At 36.3% G+C, this 21,491-nt stretch overlaps 1 protein-coding gene and 1 long non-coding RNA gene across 2 annotated transcripts in view; one reads left to right on the forward strand and one right to left on the reverse strand.

Moving 5' to 3' along the window:
• SLC15A5 (solute carrier family 15 member 5) overlaps nt 1–21,491 on the reverse strand; it is an 87,824-nt gene that overhangs the window by 36,901 nt on the left and 29,432 nt on the right. Inside the window, exons 4-5 of the mRNA XM_034935426.2 lie at nt 17,775–18,005; nt 12,887–13,063 (exon numbers count right to left, since the gene is read on the reverse strand). Of these exons, the coding sequence (XP_034791317.1) occupies nt 12,887–13,063; nt 17,775–18,005 (408 nt within the window). The remainder of the gene's footprint in view (nt 1–12,886; nt 13,064–17,774; nt 18,006–21,491) is intronic.
• The window catches only part of LOC117975386 (uncharacterized), a 67,371-nt gene that overhangs the window by 29,765 nt on the left and 16,115 nt on the right, over nt 1–21,491 (forward strand). Inside the window, exon 2 of the long non-coding RNA XR_004665626.3 lies at nt 6,452–6,505. This is a non-coding gene — a long non-coding RNA (uncharacterized LOC117975386). The remainder of the gene's footprint in view (nt 1–6,451; nt 6,506–21,491) is intronic.

Here is a 21,491-nt window from a genome sequence, read left to right on the forward strand (position 1 = left end):
AGGTAAAACAGCTATTAGAGAATTAAGGACTAAAACTTTTGTTTAGAAAAAAATTTCTTAAAGAGATAAATTAGCTAAGTGAAGAGTGTAAATGCCAACAATTATAGTGGTCAAACTCTTCTCTTCCTTTTACTTTTAAGGAATTATCTAAAAGTTTTTTGTTGAAATTGAGTAGGATTTTGTTACCGAGTCTATATCTACTCTAACCATTCCATTTCTCCATTTAGCATTCATATTACTGGACTTAATCCTTTCGTTAGAGTGGAGGCAAACTTTAGCTTGATGGAATTTATTTGAAATTTTCAGATAGTCACATTTTGCTAACTTGCATACAATTTTAGATAAGGCAAAGCTTTCAATTTAGAAAAATCAATCTAATGTTTAAATAGCTTAGTGTTTGTTTTGGTTGATAGAGAAACTGGTAGGTAATTTTTTTGATTATATCTCAGAATTTAAATATATTCATAAAGACTGCTCTTTCCAGGGTCCCCAAGAAATCAAAGGTGTAAAAAAGGAGGAAACCTCAGTTCAAAAATTTGAGGAATTTTTAATTTATTACTATTTTAAATTAAGGACTATAAAGGCTTATTCATAGTAAAGTAGAGATTTTGCTTCTGTAAACGGCTCACATAAAAAATATACATTTCACATATTATCTGACTTTAAGACCAAATTCATTATATAATCACCTTTATCAAGATTATTGGACACATTACAGACTCATCAGAAAGAGTGCTAATATGTCAATTCAATTTAATATTTGCTCTGTTCCTGCTATATGCAAGATAGTATGCTCAGCACCGTGGGGGATAAAAGATGAAAAGAGTCTGTTCCATTGCAGACTCATATTCTATTGGGGAGTATCAGGAGAAGAATTTATTGCTAGTTGGAGAGGTGAGAGACATCATTTTATGCTTTTAAGAAAGAAGGGTTTCAGTACGAAAAGGTGAAAGCAGCACACGTGGCATGAGCAAAGGGACAGCGTTGTGAAAGCATCAGACAGATTTTCAGGATGATGAGACGTTCAAGTTATTTGGGAATCAAGGTAGACGATAGATTGGGGTCAGATCATAAGAAGCATTTAATACACTTTTAAGAAATTTGAAAATTACTCTGAAGATAAGAGAATGAAGATAATAGAATCATTGAAGATTTTAGACACAAGTGAAATGATTACAATTGTTATTTAGGATGATTACTCTAAAGGTCATGTGCTGGTTGGTAGAGTAGGAAAGATATTGGAGGTAGGAAGATAGAAGTGATAAAAATAATCTGGTAACGTATAATGGGGGCTTAAGTTACAATCAGGGCTTCCACTTCTGGAAAATATAAGGAAGGTAGAAACATAAAATGCATTAGAGTGCACTGATAAAACCATAGCAACTGACGCAAAGAGCAAGGAGGAAGCAGAAGTTAGTTATGAATATGAATCCAGGTGACTGGAAAGATGGCAGTGGTAATATAAGTAAGAACTATAGTAGATATGGGAATAACATGAATTTAATTTTGAGTTGAGTTGGAGGTACAAAGCGGTCATCTAAAGAGAAACGATCAGAAGACATTTGAAAATGTGTTATAGCTCAGGAAATTGGGTGAATCAAGAGAGAAAAAATAATGAGTCATCTGCTTAGAGTCAGAGTTTAGGGCCAGATGAAACTGAAAGAGGATTGGGGAGGGACAGCAGAGAATATCTAAGCAGTGCCTTCAAGCATGTTTGCATTTGGGGCAAGACAATGAAGTAAAAGTGCTGAAAGCAAGGTCAGAAAGATAGGTCATGTGTAAGAAAAGGTTTCAAGGAGGAGGATATACAAAGTAGAACTTTTGATCTTTCTCTCTAATTCTTCTCCTTCACTCTCTGATCTCTTCCACATCTGTGGTCCCCTCTCTTCCCCCTACCTCCAAATACATCATTAAGTCCTGTAGATTTTGTTTCCAAAATACACTTGACCCTTGAACAACATGGGTTTGAACTGCTCAGGTACACTTACATGCGGGTTTTCCTCTCCTTCTACCACCTCTGAGACAGCAAGGCCAACCTCTCCTCCTGCTCCTCCTCAGCCTACTCAGTGTGAAGACAGTGAAGTTAAAGACCTCTGTGATGATCCACTTCCACTTAATACAGAGTAAATATATTTTCTCTTCTATATGATTTTCTTAATAACATTTCCTTCTCTGTAGCTGACTTTATTGTAAGAATACACTATGTAATACATATAACATAAAATGTATATTGATTGTTTATGTTATTAATATGGCTTTCCATCAACAGTAGGCTATTAGTAGTTAAGTTTGCAGGGGGTGAAAAGTTACACGTAGATTTTTGACTGTGTGGGGCTTGATGCTCCCAACCCCTGCGTTGTTCAAGGGTCAACTGTGTATTATAAATCAGTTTGCTTCTATCCATAGCCACTGCCATCATTCCAAGCCAAGCCATTCTCATTTTTAACTCAGATTATGTGCAGTAGCATATTAACTGGTCTTCTTGTTTCCACTCTTGTCCACCTCTAACCTATTAAGCACCCAGCAGCCAGATTGAGCTTATGTAAATGTAAATTGAATATTACTCTTCAGCTTAATTCCTTCTATGGGTGTCCACACAGTTAAGAAGAAATCCATAACTTTTAACATGGCCTGTGTGATCTTGCCTATGCTTGTTACTTCAGTCTAATTGCCTGCTACTTTCTACTGTCTGACCAGGTTTCAGCCACAGTAATCTTCGTCTTTCTTGAATATCTTAAACTCTTTCTTTTCCATCTTAGGGACTTTTATTTGCTCTTCACTCTGTCTGAAACCATCCTGTCTAATGCCTCTTTGTCTTTTAGATATGCACTTTATAATCTAAATTAGATCCCATAACATCCATTTTTTTCACTATACTTACTACAATTTGAAATTAAATATTTTTAGTGTGTTCATTTGTACCATGTGTTTCAATTACTTCATTGGAAGATTCACAAGAATTGGATCTAAGTTTGTCTTGTTTATTACTCTTTACTACCAAGAAAAGGGCCCAGGTTCAGAGTAAGCAACACACACACATACACATACACACACACACACACACACACACACAATCTTAAATAAATAAATGACCACGTTTAATATTTTTAATATTTTAAGAGATAGAGGATAATGAAACATGTGACAAGTCTACTGTATTGAAGAATGGATTAGAAGTTACTTTTTACACTCAACAGGACTCCCATGATGAAATCAGAAAGCAAGGGGTTGAACAATGAGTGGGTGGTATGTGTAAGTAGTGTCATCTAATCTTCTAAGAAGTTTGGTGTGCAGAAAAGGAGAAAGCTTTACAAATTGCTTAAGAAGTTAGCAGGATCACAGGAAGCTCTTTTATAAGATGTGAAAGGCTTAGTCATGTTTGTATAGATGGAAGAGGAGTCAATGGAGATGGGAAAAATTAAAGATACATGAGGAAAAAATAAATAATATAGAAGCATCCTGAAGTAGATGAGAGAGAGAAAAGGATTAGGGGCCTAAGTTTAATCCCAGCAAGGAAAGAAAAAAGTTATCCTCTAAAGGAAAAGAAATGTATAGAATGTTTAGAATACGGAGAATATTGACAAATAGAAAAGTGAATTTGAGGACGTATTTATCATATAATCTTATTCTTGCAACTTAGAGAGGCTAGTCACTTGGTGAGAATGAGTAGATGGGAATGAAATTGAGAGGATAGAGAGGTAAGTTTCAACAACCCACTGTTGATGAGTTTAAACAAAAGATAGAGTCTACAGTAAAATTAGAGCTGGTTGCTGAGGTTTGCAGCTTATTTTACTGAGCTCTTTTTTTTTTTGTCCTAATAGTGCAAGAGCTGAACTATCCCAGACAATAGAAGCACAATTTAATACTTGTCCCATAGGCTTTGCTTTTGACATTACAGTAAACAATTAGAATGATGTTAAATTATTCAATTTGTTTACAAAATTTAGATGAATTTTTAATTATTTACACCCAGAGAATAAGGCACTTGAGTATTTTTTATTTTTTAATTCTTAAAAAAGACAAGGCCGGGCGCGGTGGCTCACGCCTGTAATCCCAGCATTTCGGGAGGCCGAGGCGGGTGGATCACGAGGTCAGGAGATCGAGACCATCCTGGCAAACATGGTGAAACCCCATCTCTACTAAAAATACAAAAAAAAAAAAAAAGTAGCCGGGCATGGTGGTGGGCACCTGTAGTCCCAGCTACTCGGGAGGCTGAGGCAGGAGAATGGCGTGAACCCCAAAGGCAGAGCTTGTAGTGAGTTGAGATCGTGCCACTGCACTCCAGCCTAGGCTGCAGAGCAAGACTCCGTCTCAAAAAAAAAGACAAAAAAACTTTACATAATTATGTTCTTCAAGGTTTAGGACCTAGATAATGGCCAAGTATTTTTCTAATTAAATAGTCTCCACCAGTATGATTCTTATTAGTTACATAACTGTGGGCCAGTCACTTTACCTTAAAAATTCTCAAGTATCTTTTGTACAAAATTTGGTATTAGATAATGCATAATCGTGCAAATTCTTTGCAAGTTGGAAAAGAAAGTTGGAAAAAACTATGCAGATTTAGAATACTTTTAAGATCCTATTCCACTAAAAGAAGATTTTTATCTACATTCCAATATCTAGAGCAGTTTAGGGACTTCCAGTTAAGGTGGCTGATTGACCACACAATTTTAATTTTCTTTCTCATGATTCTAGTTAAATGATGGCAAAGCAATTTGGAAAAGGTAAAAAGTCAGAGAAAGAGAAAACAATGGTGGACAAAAATTGAAAAAAATGTAGAAATTGGAAAGAGAAGTGATAACTGATTTAGAAAAATAAATGAGGGAGCTACAATCTAAACTGACAGCTGAGTGAGAGACTGAAGAAGCATGACCCTAATCCTCCTAATCCCCTGAGGAATCATTTAGAAGCTCATGACTTGAAGGCACCAGGTATTTCAGAAGGTGGGGTAACACTCAGAAGGAAAACTGCAAGGACTGGTTGAAAGTCTGTGCACTGAACAGTGAAATTGTCAAGTCTCCAATTCTATCCCCATGAAACAAGGTGAGTATGTGTTCCATCTCCTCCTCTGGTAAGAGACTGGAGATTACTTTGCAGAATTTAAATAGGTGTGACTTTGGATTCAGAGAAGGCTGAGGCTGAAAATGGAAAATGGGTAAAAACTAAGATTTTGAATGATGAGACATCCTCCATTCCTATCTGCACACAGCCACACCTCACTTTCAGCACTAGGAAGTATGCCTCAAAGCAGGAGGCTGAAGAAATCTTCTCTCAATAAGCTGAATAACTCCATTAAAAGATTGCTGCATATAATAGCTGAGGGGAGATTCTCATAATAATATGACTGGTTCCCTTGCCAAATGGCATTCTACAGAGAAACCCCATAAGTCTCACTTATGTACAAAGTCATATCATCCTGAGTAATACTATTATTTTACAATCTATAAGAATAGATATCCCAAGATCACCAGACAGTGGAGAAAAGCTTCCCATGTGAAAAACAAGGAGACAAGCAAACAGGAAGTGGGGGTAATCTGTAGTTAATGCAATCAATAATAAGTAGCTATGAAAAAAGAATAATGGAAATCTTAGAAACCAAATATGACTTCTGAAATACAAAACTCAGCAGAAAATTTGCAGGATGAAGTCAAAGAAATTTCCGAAACAAATAGAGAAACAACAAACCAAAAAAGGCAATAACAATAAAAATCAAACACATTTATAGATTTGAAGAGAAAATATTGAGACTTACTGAGTTATTTTAGGAAGGTCCAACATCTGATCAATAGGAGTTCAAAAGGAAATACAAAGAAAATGGAAGAAAGGAAACTTTTTTAAAAAATAAAATTTTTCTAATTGAAAGAGCCCACCTGGGTCAAAAGTACAATGGTTGAAAAAGACCTTTACCAAAGTACAATAAGATGAAATTTTAGAACAGCATGGAAAGAGAGAAGAGCTTTCCATTTAGGAAAAAAAGATTGTAACACAAGGATAAGCATCAGAAAAGCAATGGACTTCTGGCCAGGTGCAGCAGCTTGTAGCTGTAATCCCAGCACTTTGGGAGGCCGAGGTGGGAGGATCACTTGAGGCCAGGAGTTCAAGACCAGCCTGGGCAACATGACATAACCCCATCTCTACTAAAAATACCAAAATTAGCTGGGTGTGGTGGCACATAACTGTAATCCCAGCTACTCGGGAGGCTGAGGCACAAGAATTGCTTGAACCAAGGAGGTGGAGGTTGCAGTGAGCCAAGATCATGCCACTGTACTTTAGCCTGAGCTACAGAGCTAGACTCTCTAAAAAAGAAAGAAAGAGAGAGGAAGAAAGAAAGAAGGAAAGAAAGAAGAAAAGAAAGAGAGGGAGGGAGGGAGGGAAGGAAGGAGAAAGAAAGGAAGAAAAGCACTAGACCTCTCAACAGTAATTTAAGTTGCTTTCTTTGGTTTTCTTTCAGAATTTGAATTCTGTGAGTATCTTCTAAGATACCCCTTATCCTGACTAATTTGAGGTAATTTAGATTTTAAAACTATCATGCACTTTTATTTTTTTGATTGTTACTTGTGCTATGTAAAAATGCTTATATTTTATGAAGGAAAGTTTGTGGCATTATCAGCAAAAGTTTAGACAAGCATCACTATTTTTTTTCTCTGTAAAAGGCCAGTAATAAGTACTTCAGACTTTGTGAGAAAAACAACAAAATTGAGGATAAGTAGGTACTTATGTAACAAGAGAGAAATAAATTTCTATGATTTTTAAAATTGATAAAATTTAAAATTATTTCTTTTGGAAGGGTGATGCAATTTCAATTAATTAGAGTTCAAAGGTGTTTTCTATTATCAAATCAGTTGCAAATGTTCATCTGTGTAAACCATTCTTACCATGCAGGTCATACAAAAACAGACGGTGGGCCAGATTTGGCCCATGAGCTGTAGTGATTGGCTAACCCCTGGTTTAGTCATCAGCTTTTATTACCTGTTACTGAACTTTCGTTCTGGCCTAGAGAGAAATTATGGCATTTTACCTGGGCCACTGCTGCCTATACACATGCATGAAACTTAAACTATGAGAAGCACTGCTCAAGCATATAACACTGTCAGGCCTGATCTAGCAAAATCCAATGAAAGACTGTTCTCCAGAAAATTTCAAGCAAAGCACACATATTTAGTTTATTGTCTTAGTTTGCTTGTGCTGTTATTCAAAAAAAGTGTGAGACTGAGTAATTTATAAAGAACAGAAATTTCTTTTCTCACAGTTCTAAAAGCTGGAAAATTCAAGGACAAGGTGCTGGTAGGATTGGTTGTCTGGGGAGGGCTGCTTTCTGCTTCCAAGATGGCACGTTCCACATGGCAGAAGGTAGAAGAGCAAATGGAATGAATTCTATCAAGACCTTTTATAAGAGCACCTAATCCCATTTATGACAGTGGAACACTGATGACTCACTCTCCTCCCAAAACCAACACCTCCCAATACTGTTGTACTGGGGATAAATTTCAACATGAATTTTGGAGGGAACAAAAACATACAAACCATAGCACTCTTACCTAGGTATTTTAGGGCAAAGCATATTTTAGAGTATTTAAGGATCTATGTTTGCTTCTTATTTGCTACTGCACTCTGGTGCCAATGAAAACTAACTTTCTTAAAATTTAAAGCAAACTTTGATTCCGACCTAAATTTAATCCACTCCATTTTTAATTCTTAACTTGTATGAGATAATAACACACCCAAAGCAGAGTGCAGTTTATCAGAATGTACACATTTTAAACCTCTAGCAGATCTGTACTTACAAGATAAAGCACAATGGTTGCATAGGAGATATTATATTCAGATAAATAATGTGTGTTTTAATACTGCCTGTGTGGTTGCAGACAAGTCCACAAGAGTCTTGAAGTTCTTATAATTTATGCTATTATTGAACCATGTAATAATTTTCCAAATTAGTCTACAATGAAATAAAAGACATTCCGAATTTATTGAAACATTAGGGTTGCACTTGTGATTTCATAATGAAGCTGAACTTATACTAAAAAAGTGGGCATGTTAAGATTCTTTAGGTATTGGTATAAGATTCTTTAGGTATAAATTTATTTGCTGAGAAAACTATGGGTTTCTATGTGTAGTGTGATGTTTGAGTTTCTGATATGTAAGCTCACAGCCTTAAGTATGAAATTCTATGGAGTCCTTGAGAAATTCCCTTTGGATCCATGATTTTGGCAAATTCCCAGGATAGGAAATTTGCTCAGTGTTAATATATCATTCAGTGTTCATGAACTACTCTCATAAAAACAGCTATAATTTTATTGTCTTATGTATCTGCTGCCTTTGGGGAAGATATTTGTCACTCACTTTTTAGGGTGGCATATGTTTTTTATTTTTATTGTTTTCCCCTATTTGTGGCATGTTTTTATACATAATATATACAAAACACATGACATGTTATAAGTATATATGTGTATATATATGTATATATGTATATGTATATATATGTATATATGTATATGTATATATATGTATATATGTATATGTATATGTACATATATATGACCTTCTATCTTTTGTTTCTCTGTAGACCATTGGAATTCATTTCAGAAGACCCAGCTTCAGTTTATGTTTTATTTCTGAATGTAGAACAGGTAGTCATTTACATAGAGATAAAATATGCAAATGTATCTCTATAAGGCATCAGTTATTTGCTTCAGATTGCATATTAGATGATCTACCTCACTTCTGATTTAATTCCAACTTGATGTTACATTTAAGAATTGAGAATACTAATGTGCTTATATCAAACAAATGTGCAACCGAATGAATGACTTATTCAGGCTAGATGTTTACAATTCATGGTTTACTTCTTTTGGTGTTTACACAGTTCCTCCTATCAAGTATTTTACAATGGGTACATACCATGATGTTTCTTGGGAAAATATATCAGTTTGAAAGCTGTATCAAAAAAGAATTTTCCCTGAGATAATTGTACTTGCAATGAAAATAACTGGATCCTTGACTTGGCTTTTAGCTTAGCAACCACTTTGGTTTCAACCACAAAAAGAACTTTATACAACTGCAAATTATTAGAACTAGTTGAGGTTACTGGTTATGTATACAGGGACCTACACTGACTGTGACTACATCATAAAAGACTTTTAGCTGGAACTTGAATTTTCATGTTTTTATTTTAAAGAAAAAAGGTATTGCAGTTATGTGAATATATTTCATCTACATTTAAATTTAAATGTTATTTAAAAGCCAAGATAATTGCTACCTACTGTGTTGTACACTTCTGCTTTGTGTAAGCCTTAATAACAATCTTAATTAGGCTGATTTTGGTCAGATTAATACTTGTGTGTGTCAGCACTAACTACTGAATGCTCCATACTGCAGGATTTTAATTAATGCTAAGGAAAGGAAATACTCATAGTGTAAACATTTGTGAACTAAAAAAAATATAAAATGAAGTAAACCCAATTATGATAGAAGATAAATTACAATAATATCATTAGTTCTGGATTTGTAGTGAATTAAGGTTGACTTAAACAGATAAATCCACACAAGTGTAATATTAAGAAAATGCAGCCCTTGATAAAACACTCTGAGCCTATGAAGTCTTTGCCTTTCACAGTCTTGGAAGACTTAGAGGTTTTTCTTTTTAATAGTTGGAGACCCTGACATATTTCTTGACCTCCATAGGTGATGAACTCAGGAATGTTGCTTCTTGAATCAGAAACACCTTTGTTATTGCATTGTTTATGAGCTAGATAAAAAAGTAAGTTTATTTTTTCTTTATAAATTTCTAGTTTGACCAGCTGGGTAAGATTTCCCCATCTCTCACTCTTGGTCTGGGCTGTGATTTTGCATGTAAAACATTAGGCGTTGTCATTGACTTTACCATCTGCCTCCTTAAACATGACAGTCCCTGGAAGGAGAATACCTGAATGTGGAAGGGCATGTGACAGTATAAGGAGTAACTGCCCATTGTGATGACAAAAGGAGTTTTTCAGGTATTTCATGGCACTAACTGGAAATATCAATAAGGATGCCAAGCTAACATCAATACATTAACTTCTATAATCTAACAGCTACGTTTAGCCGCTAAGCAGAATAGTAATAGTAATAATAATAATGATAAAGTTATGCGCTTAAAATTAGAAAACCTGTTCAAATGACACTATCTTTGTGACCCTGATCTATTAAATGATGGTTTATCATGAGATTAAATGTAATATGTGTATGAAGGTTCCTAAATTCAAATTAGGAACTCACAAATATATGTTCATTCATAATTCATATACCTATATACTTCACCCACATTTTCAGGCACTTGAGTTCAAAGTGAAAGGTAATTTTAATATTCGACTAATTCAGTTATGTAAATTAGTATCAAAAAGTACCCCAGGTTGGTACTTTTATGTCCTGATAAAACTTGTTAATCTTTCATAATCATAACCAGAATATGGAAAACTTAAGCAAATATCTAGTTTAAAAGACGCATATCATCACACTTTTATATTCCCATAGCAAAACGTTATGCAAATAAACGTACAAGTATGCAAATCAATGAATGAATGGAGTGGGGTTCAGAAACAACTGAAATCAGTATTCTGTACCCAGTGGAACGTAGCTTAGTTTCTTTTGAAGTGAGTCTAGTTTTTCCTTTTTCCTGTGCAATAGGTCTTGTTACCAATCTTGAAGGGGAATATTTAATTCATTAACAACATCAAACAATATACTAAATAACTCTGTCTAACTTTTCTAAATCCAGAAAAAAAGTACTCTTCTTTAGGAAGAGATGTGATTTCAAATATGCAGGAGTAGAGAATTGTCCAAAAGAAAGTTGCTTAACTTTAAAGTGAATTTAAGATTTCTTATTCTCAGGAAGAATTTATTTTAGCCATGTTGTATAGAATATTTTTCTAGGGTACCCAAAATTTTAAAATTTGTGGTAATTAAGCATGATTTGGAAGCTCAGATTGGGGTGTTTCATGACACTGTACAAAACTGCTGAGATTTTTGGCATTTCACAATATGATTTTACTCCTATTTTGTCCTGCATGCATTATGTTTCAATCATGGACTTGCTGAAGGTATATACAAACCATGTCTTACTTTTCCTTTTTTATCTTTATTTTACTGCTAATCCTGGACATTCACCAAATATGTGCTGGCTTTTGGATTTCTACATTGGCAGACAGAAAAGCACTTTTTAAGTCTTAAGGATTGTCAAAACCTAAAGATTTATAGTTTGCTAAAGCCTATTACAATAAATAAAGATGGGGTTACTGGCTTAAGAAATACATCTCAAAAGGTTATATACTAAAGTCCTCCTCTATAATTGAAGATGATAAAATAAACTAAGGTGAGTTTAGTCACTCTTAGTTCTAACCAAAAATAAACCCACTCCATGATGTGATCTTGAGTGATCTGGTAGATAAAGAACAGGAAACACACACAATGAAATGTAACTTCTGTAAACAGAGAAGCAACAAAAAATATCTGTGACTAGAAGACTCCGCCATAGTCTCCTAAGTCTCTTAAGAATAAGAACAGGTTGGCCGGGCATGGTGGCTCACGCCTGTAATCCCAGCACTTTGGGAGGCCGAGGCGGGTGGATCACGAGGTCAGGAGATTGAGACCATCCTGGCTTACACAGTGAAACCCCGTCTCTACTAAAAATGCAAAAAAAAAATTAGCCAGGCGTGGTGGTGGGCACTTGTAGTCCCAGCTACTCGGGAGGCTGAGGCAGGAGAATGGCGTGAACCCGGGAGGAAGAGGTTGCAGTGAGCCGAGATAGCGCCACTGCACTCCAGCCTGGGCGACAGAGCGAGACTCCGTCTTAAAAAAAAAAAAAAAAAAAAAAAAAGAACAGGTTAACCGAGAGAAGAGAATCTTCTATATGCCTGACCTTGACTATTTCAATAGAATTGTTTCTCAAGTAGAGGATAAGACATTAGGTTACCATTGCATGATATTACTTAAGAATTTCAAACTTCCTTTGCTTTCTGTTTATGCTCACCAAACAATTAAATGTGTCCCCTGCACATAATGACTCATAATAATAGCTAACATTTATAGAGCTTTTGCTATGTGTCTGGACTACGTTCTGGGCACTGATGTCATCCTGAGTGATTTCAAAAGTTTTACAGAACAAAATGATCCAAAATTTATCTAGGGTATGTCCCTCAATGAAAAAAAATAAGCAAACTAAAACAAGGAAGTTTCAGTGGCTTTTTAAAAGTCACCAGGAGCAGTTCAATGTCAGAGTTCTCTGATTCTTAGATTGAAACTTGTTTTACTGCACCCCCACTGTTCTCTTGTTCCCTGATGGTGTCGAAGGAAGACAGGCAGAGGAGAATATGATCAGAATGGACTTCCATCCTCTCCCATTTCAATCAGATAAATTTTATTTTATGTCCTATTGATTATGTTCTGAGAATGATATCCTAAATTGCACTTACTATTTGATAAAGTACTGTATTGAAGCTGTAACTTACAATACTAATCCTTAATCAATTTTGTTACCGATTCAGAAATTAAAATGATCTTTTGGAATTAATTAACTGTTTATTTTTAAGAACCTATTTGACATAGACTTAAGGGGTAAGGACTGCCTGACTTTAAGGATAGGTCATTTGGTAGTGCTGGAAATTTCACCATCTCTTTATATCAGGTGTGTCTTCTGAGGAGACATAAACATAAAAGGATGGGAAGAAGATGGGACACATGTCTGGCTAGAGATTTCGGAAGATGGGTGTTATCAGTCACAAATTCACCTGTTTTCCATATTATCAAAATCTGACACTACTCAGGAGCATATAGCTAGTTCGGATCTTAGCAGAATGTTGTTTTAAAAAAGTTTCAAACGATTCGCATGAAATGGTTAAATTGTACTTACTGATGCATGTTGACAGAAATGATCCAACTCTCTTAGAGGGAAACAGGCAGGTGCTGAAATACTCCAGAAAAGGAGCCAGAATTAGTAATGGTAGGCTGCTGATGGCATTCATTACTGCAATCGGCAGAAGAAATCCATCCAAATTCAGGTTGGAATTCATAGTTTGCAGATAATATCCTGAAGGAATTTGTATTCGAGAGGGAAACATCCATGCATTAAGACAGGGGTTTAACTTTGAAGAAAGCATCGTCCACCAGAGGCCTACCCTCTTGCACATACTCTGTGATGGATGAGCTGGATGTTCCCTAGTTTTTCAAGTTCCCAGGTATGAACTGATAAAGGGTCTTCATCTGTGGTGGTAGGAGCTCTGTCTAGTCTATTGACAATAGTACTCATTCCTCATCAAAGACTATCATCATTTAGTCTCTCTTAATTTTTCTATGAAAAGTAATGATGGCCCCAATTTTGTGCTTAAGATGACACATAAAAAGCCAAATAACTTAAATTCTGTAGATAAGCAAAATGACTTTTCTTCATGAACACTAATACAAAACCAGTAAAAAATACTAAAGACGTCTGTTTTTACCCTGATGAAAAAAATGAGGCTAGAATAGATTCTTTAAAAAGCATCTAGTTTGGTGGCAATATAGAAATGACTTTTTCCTAAGAAGAGGGGCCCAATGTGGACACATGTCAATTGCTGTAGGCTGTCTTTGAGGGGGCTATTTAGAGAGGTTTTGTTTCCATTGTGAACTAAGTAACAGGGGGAGGAAAAAAAAAACCTTGTGTCTTTGCCCTCCCTTCAAACTAATTACATGATGCTAGAATTCCACAAAGGAAACAACATGAAAAAGGTTTGCATGATAAAGTGAAAGATACAATTTTTTTTAAAAAAAACCCTGTGCTCCACCCCAAATCCTCAATGTATTGTTAGAATTTCTTCATTTTAAAAATAACCCCAATGCTAACTAAAACTCTAACACTGATTTGGAGCCTCTTAGTGTATTCCAATCCTCTTGGCAACCGGGTGTGATATCAGAACCAAGGGATGATGTCACATGAAAGAGGTGTCTCTTCACTTTTCTAGTACATGAGCTTTGTTACAGCTTCATCAGCTTCATCATGATCTTTTTTATTTTTATTTTTTTTGAGACAGAGTCTCGCTCTGTCACCCAGGCTGGAGTGCAGTGGTGCGATCTCGGCTCACGACAAGCTCCACCTCCCAGGTTCACGCCATTCTCCTGCCTCAGCCTTCCGAGTAGCTGAGACTACAGGCACCCGCCACCACGCCTGGCTAATTTTTCTTTATTTTTAGTAGAGATGAGGTTTCACCGTGTTAGTCAGGATGGTCTCGATCTCCTGACCTCGTGATCTGCCTGCCTCGGCCTCTCAAAGTGCTGGGATTACAGGTGTGAGCCACCGTGCCCGGCCCATCATGATCTCTAGTAGCGCATAGTATTTCTTTAATTCCCAGTGGTACACAAAGCTATTGAGTGTCATAGACAGAAAGTCAACCAAGTCTTCTTGAGGAATGGATCCTCCAAACTCTTATGGTACAAGAGCTGCATTAGGATCCCTGCTTCACCACAATCCTGGGAGAGCAGCCTCGCTCAAATATCCAGATGATAACTTCTCATTTGAAACATTTGCTAACCCCTTCTCTAGACTCAATTGTACAATTCAAGAGGGTATATATGGAGAATCAGTATTATGGTGTCAGTACAGCTGTTACCAAGTCCACCAATTGTAAAATGAGCCTATTGCCATGTTAACTGCGCAAACACAGGACAAGACCACATTTTCACTGAGATTCTTTCTATAGACAACGTGTCCTGGTGATCATTATCTCCCAATCTTTAATTTGACCCTTAGTGTAGTAAACAAGGATTGTTTTGGCTGAGTACAGATGGCAAGAGTTAAAGGAACATTAGTTAGTTCTGCCCTCCTTCAATAAAATTATTAAGCATGGATCCCCCATCGGAGGAAAATGAATGATGTGTTTTAACAAAAAGTGCTGGCAGCGGAACAACTCTAAGACTGAAAGGCTCCCAGCACAACTTGGAAGTTTCTGTTACTGATTTCAAATGAGAATTATTGTTAATAGGAATAAAGTTATTATCGGCATGAATCACAGACACAGAAATCTGTTAACTTAATAATGTGGCAAATGTACTATTAATCTTTAGTGAAGCAATATTAATATATTGCCTAATCTTAGAAAAGGCTGCAGTGTCTTGAAAGCTTGAAATCATTTCTGCCTCTGCCTCAAGTTCTGAAATCATCGCCCTGTAAAATTTTAAATACTTTTATTTCATCCAAGCCTTTGAGTATTCAGAAATAATTGCTGTCAATAGAGATTCATTCTCACCTTTGACTGGCCAGTAATGTCAAATGGCAACCTCATCAGCCGTAATATCAACATATTTTAGATGTATGTCTTGCAACTGAAGGTCAATAATGGCTACTAAATTTAAAATATGTATGAAATTCTATGATGTTTTATTCTTGGTACTTTGATTGCCTTTGTACTGGTGATTATTTCATCTGGGGGCAAAAATCTAAACCCAGCCTATCCTATTGGAAATTCCTCTGCCTTCCTGGCGAAGTATGATCTAAGCATTTTCTTTGAAGTTTCTATCATAACATTACTGTATATAATTTTGGAATCTATGTAGTTTGTATCAGGGACTTTTAACCCAATGCAAGAGTGATATTGAGGATAATAAAGCATGGCGCTTGACACTAATCCTGAGGTGGGATGTTGCTCTGCCACACATTAGCAAGGTGACTGGGAACAAGTTGCAACTTAGTTTCTGAGCCTCAGATTTAGGAGAGTAATAGCCATGTAGCCTTGCTGTGGGGATTAAATTACATACTGTGAAGCCATCTTTTAGAAGCTATGGCACTTAATAGGTGATCAGTAACTGTTAGTTTCTGTGCTTTGCAATAAGTTGCACATCTAGATTTGGTGATATGCTTAAAAATTAGTTCATCAAAATTTATTGTAATTTATGTTAAATTAAAAAATATATGACAGTGTGCAAAGAAGGGTCCAACTTAGTGGAAAGAAATGTCAGGTGTCATTGCATTATGAAGGTAAGGAACTGGTATTCTGTGCTACTTGCACATAAGCTTTTGAGGTTAGCTATGGGCCATGTAGTAATTTTGTACTGTTTATCAGTTCCTCCAATCTAAGATGTTTTATTATATTAATGCTTACATATATGGGTAATATTTCTGCTGTATTCTGTTTTTGTGCCTACTGCTATTGTAGAGTCAAGAGGGAGTTTGAATCTCCTAAATCAGACTAGCTTTCATGCATTATTTAGTCTAGAGGTCAAGAAATTTTCTGTAAAGGGCCAGATAGTAAATATGTCCACATATGGGTTCCGTGGCAATTACTCAACTCTGCTATTTTTGTGCATAAGCAGACATAGATACGACAAAACAAAGAGCATGGCTATGTTCTGATAAAACTTCATTTATGGACACTAAAATTTAAATTTTAATATTTTTCTTTGCTTTTTCTTCTTTTTTTTTTTTTTTTGAGATGGAGTTTCATTCTTGTTTCCCAGGCTGGAGTACAAGGCATGATCTCTGCTCACCGCAACCTCCGCCTCCTGGGTTCAAGCGATTCTCCAGCCTCAGCCTCCCAAGCAGCTGGGATTACAGGCATGGCCACCACACCTGACTAATTATGTATTTTTAGTAGAGACAGGGTTTCTCCATTTTGGTAAAGCTGGTTTCGAATTCCCGACCTCAGGTAATCTGCCTGCCTCGGCCTCCCAAAGTGCTGGGATTACAGGTGTAAGCCACCATGCTGGGCTAAATTTTATATAATTTTCATGTGCTAGAAAATACTATTCTTTTTTTATTTTTTTCAAACATATAAAAATGTAAAAATCTTCTTAGCTTACAGGATGTACAAAAATAGTGGACTGGATTTGGCCTTCAGATAGTGGATGGCTAACCCCTGGTTTAGAGGGGCAGGCACTGTACTGAGAGGCAGAGGACAGATTCCGCTTTCCCTTACACTACTATTAACTGTGACCTACGGTGCCTCACCTCTACCAAAAGAAAGTCACTTAATTTTTCTGAGCCTAAGGTTCCTGTTTAACAAATAAAGTAGTTTATGAAGTTAATCTCTAAATTTTGTTGCAGCTCTATTATTCTATGAGTTCTAAATGTAACTCATTCATGAGTCTTCTAACTTCCAAGTTGGGAGTTAGCAATGAACAAAGTCCCGGATTTGTTCAAAGACTTTTGTAATCATTTATTTTTCTCAGTAAATAAGTTAGTCTTTAACTCTAACCACAGTAAAAAAAAATTTTAAATCACATATATCTATAAAAGGTACTTTGGGCTTAGCATTTTCTCTTGATTTTCTCACAGCACAGGAACGAATTCCCCAAGGAACTAATAGAGTGGGTGGGGAGAGAATCACTTGCTCATTAGTACTTATATTCAAGAGTACAGTGGAGGTGGTACTCAAATCAGTCAATTTAGCTACTCGTTAGTACCACTTTCTAAAGGTTTAATGAGGCAGGAAGGCAAAACCTTTGGCTAAAGGGAAGTTTGGTAATTGCCTACAGATCTGATATGTTCGTGCACTGCTCTTACGCCTTACGACTATGCACTCTGAAGTACTGTCTGCACCTACTGACAGACATTTATAGCTCCACAAAAGAAACACATCCCAGGGTCTCCTCAGGTATGCCTCTGCCTGACCCCGCTTAGCTCTGGAAATCAGAGCCTGTAATGATGAGAAGCTTCTGTGGGATAACTGCCTGCCGACGTATATGGAAAGCGCTCGTTGGGGAGAAAATTCACCTTGACTTGCACTGTTGACATGCAATCACTTTCCTGTTGTTGGGGTAGTACTCATCACCTGTCCTTACCTGCATAATGCACATTCTGTATAGGAGCTGAAAAATGAAGAGAGGGAGAAGGGTGAGGAAAAATGTTGTGTCTTCTACATGGAGCTCACTGTAGCAGCCACCATTTTTTTCTTTGGCATGGTCTAACTGGCTTGTCACGTCTCTGCCAAGATGGCAGTATTGCAGGTGGCATGTTTTCAGTGCACTAACCAACACCCCAACGCTTGTCAGGAGAGAACAACCTGCAAGTAATTGGAGATATTATGTATTAGTATAGGAATTGTTCTCCAGTTTTTCAAGATGCTGATCAGAAAGATAACGATTCAAGGATTCAGGGCAGTGAAGTGTGAAAGTTTTTAGCACCCAAGGGGTCGGACTCAAAGGACCACGCTTCTGACAGTGATTCTGGCATCCTGATGGCCAGCCCATGGTGGCATCTAGCAATTGATGTCAAAAGTATAAAAGGTAAGATCAATGAAAACATATTAAAAGGGAAAGAAAGGTGACAAAATAATACGCCAAAGTTAAGGACTTCAGAATCTCTCAGAAGTCTCTAACTTTAATGCATTAATGAATACAATAAACTGAACTTTCTTTAACATCCTTAACACAAAGAACTAGTACTATTTTTTCATATAAATTATTATATAAATAATCCTCATTTTACTTGGCAGGTAGAGGGTGGCTTCTTATTGTGACATGGAGATGAAGGGAAATGTAATCTCTGCTTTGACTTTATCCTTGGATTTAGAAATAAGGTTAGACTATGAACTCTCTAAATGATTTTATGCATGTTGATAGTGTCATTAAGAGTTCAGATTAGATTAGTTGGCTTTTGACTTTTCCAGTAGTTTCTTCTAGGTTTACATGGCTGTTGCTGCACGATCAGAAGCGCTTTATTGCTTCAGATGGCAGCAGTCACTGCTAGTGATTTGCAACCTCATTGTTGCTTCTTTTATGATCTTTCAGTTCCTACCTTTTCTTTGACTTCATTAGGATTTCCTGATACAATGACAGATAAGAGACCCCCGTTTAGGCAGCAGTTCAGCTGTGCTATCATGATAGTTACAATTTTTCATAGCACTCCCTTTGACCAGATAAATCCCCCCAGAAATTATGTAGACACCAAACTACTGTTGCCAGGTAAATGGCATAATAAATGTGAAAATGTTTGTGTTTCTCCAAAGAAGGCTGCTATAGAAACTCAAAGTATAGTTTGAAAATCATTTTGATTATGTTCAAGTTTCCTATAATAAAATTCTAGATAAAATGCATTCTAATGAAATTCATTTATATGCCATAGAGTCTTGGTTTTTATGTTTAAATAAAGAATATGTATTAATATATTTTTATAGCTATAAAGTGGTTAGATTGATTTGATCTGGTCTTTTCTTCAAGAGTTGTAATAGACCCATTATGTCAGCCTTTGATTAATTGAGGAAGCTGGGGGCCTGGTAATTGAATATGGAGCCTTTCACCTCTAAGTCACTGAATCAAATCCAGCCCAAATTGGTAGTGACCAAGAATGATTACAGCTGTAGCTCTTTGGTGGCCTTTGTGAAGTGTGTTTAGGTCATCTGGGAGTATGTTGGGATACTTGCTAACAGGAGATAGGCTTATATGTATGGTCACTTTTGCCTCTTCTTAGTCACTATTGCCTGAAGTAGATGAAGGCCCAGGTACTGGTAAGGCCAAGAAGACAGAAGCCCCTGTGAGAGGCCAAGATTTGTTTCTCTTAGGAAAGAAGTAATAGGGACTGCTCTTTATTATTAGAGAATGAACTGCTCTATTATGAGACTTTCCTAGCTATTTCAATTAGTTTACTTAAGGTTTAAGTAAGATGAGAACAGAGAATGTGTTGATGAACAGTCTGGAGACTGAATTTGAACAAGCCTGGGCTGGGTGGCTTAACTTCCTGACATTTCCTTACAATCTTGTCTCTATTACTCATCAACCTGTTCTCTGCTAAACTCTTGCAAAGTGGTGCTGGGTAGATAGTAGGGTTATTATGAACACTGATCCAAATTACTTTATGCTTTCAGATAGGTTTGATTATTAAATGATAAGTACTTGCAGGATGAAAGATTATTTCCAAAGATATTTTCCCCAGTTTCCCCCCAATTTTTAAAATTCAGGAATTTGTATTAAATATAATATATTTTAAACTCACTAACCTTTTTTTTTGTATAAACAATCACTATTTTTTGCAAGATAAACTTGGATCTGCTTCTAATACATGACAAATTGATACCTGCAATCTTATTAAATTATTAAATATTGCCATCATTTTATTTCTAATGAGAGGTAGTGGTAGTTCAGATTAGTGCTTTTCAACCTGCGTTAAAAATGAGTTTTTAAAAAATTTCTCAACTATCATGGTCAATTCATTTGTGAAATCCAATAAAAATGAAATATCTAAACATAAAATAGAGACATACAAAATATAAGCCCTGATATTTTTATTATTAGATTCAACAGACATAAGATGTCACTGTCCATAAATATTTCTATATGTTTTCTCTTAGTGTCTGTATTTATTTTGTTGTATACTGGCAACAAGCAGTTCAGAGACCAGCACTGCTCCATGAACCATGCTTTGTGTGAAGCACTGGCTTCAGTTGAATATGTACTTTGAAAAATGAACTTGTTTAAACAAATAAAATTGTATCAGATATAGTGATATGAAGCAACAAAAACAAAATGGTCAAGAAACAAGAAATGAGAACATATGAATGAGGTCTAAAACTCTAGCTAACACAGCAAGGGCATATAATTGATGCCAAAGAAATGTCATTACAATCATTGATTTATTCCACATACTTACTGAGAATCTACTAGGAGTCAGGAAACTGTTTTGGGCCCTGAAAATATAGCAGTGAACGGTACCTACAAACTCCTGATTCTTCTTTGTGGTGGGGGAGACCCTAAAAGCAGGAAAATATTAGGCAAGTTCTATGATGAAAACACAGTGGGCTGTTATGATAGAGACCCATTGTGGGGTAGAGGAGACCTCCTAGAGAGTTGACATATGAACTGAGGATTAAATGACTAGAAACAGGCAAAGAGACCTAAGAAACATACGCCAGGCTTATCATGAAGTAGAAATTAGCCAGGAGGGGTTCAGAAAGCATAAAGGCCAATAGGCAGGAGCTCAGTTAGAGGGAAGATTGCGGGGAGATGAGGTCTAGGAGGTTGTCAGGGGGGTCAGATCATATAGCTCAAAGTAAGGAACTTGATGTTTATCTACAATATTATAGAAAACCATTAAGAAGTTTTAAGTATACTAGAGAGATCTTATGATGTATATTTTAAAATAGTTACCCTGGAACCCGGGTAGCTGCATGGATAATGAATTTTAGGGACCTGGGGAACAGGCAAGAGACAGTGGTGACCCAGACTAGTACAGTAGTAGCCATGAAGAGATATGAAGAGAATAGGATGGTTTTTGAACAATCAGTAAAGTTTTCTGATGGGGAAAGGGGTGAAGAAGTGAGAAAATTTGAAGATGTCTACTTTTTTCCCCCTTAAACAGCTGGGTGTTGGTGACTTTATTGAGAGGGAGAAAACAGGAAGCCAGTGTGTAGTTAGCTGAATCAGGAGTTGTGTTTTGGTCAAATTAAGTTTGAGGAATTATTAGATGATAACCAAGTCAATATGTCAAATAAGAAGTAGAATATATGCTTTTCAAGGTCAGGAGAGAGGTCAATATAACATTGAGTGTTTGGTGT

This window comes from Pan paniscus, chromosome 10, assembly GCF_029289425.2.
Source record: "Pan paniscus chromosome 10, NHGRI_mPanPan1-v2.0_pri, whole genome shotgun sequence".
In the NCBI taxonomy this organism is placed as follows: domain Eukaryota; kingdom Metazoa; phylum Chordata; class Mammalia; order Primates; family Hominidae; genus Pan; species Pan paniscus.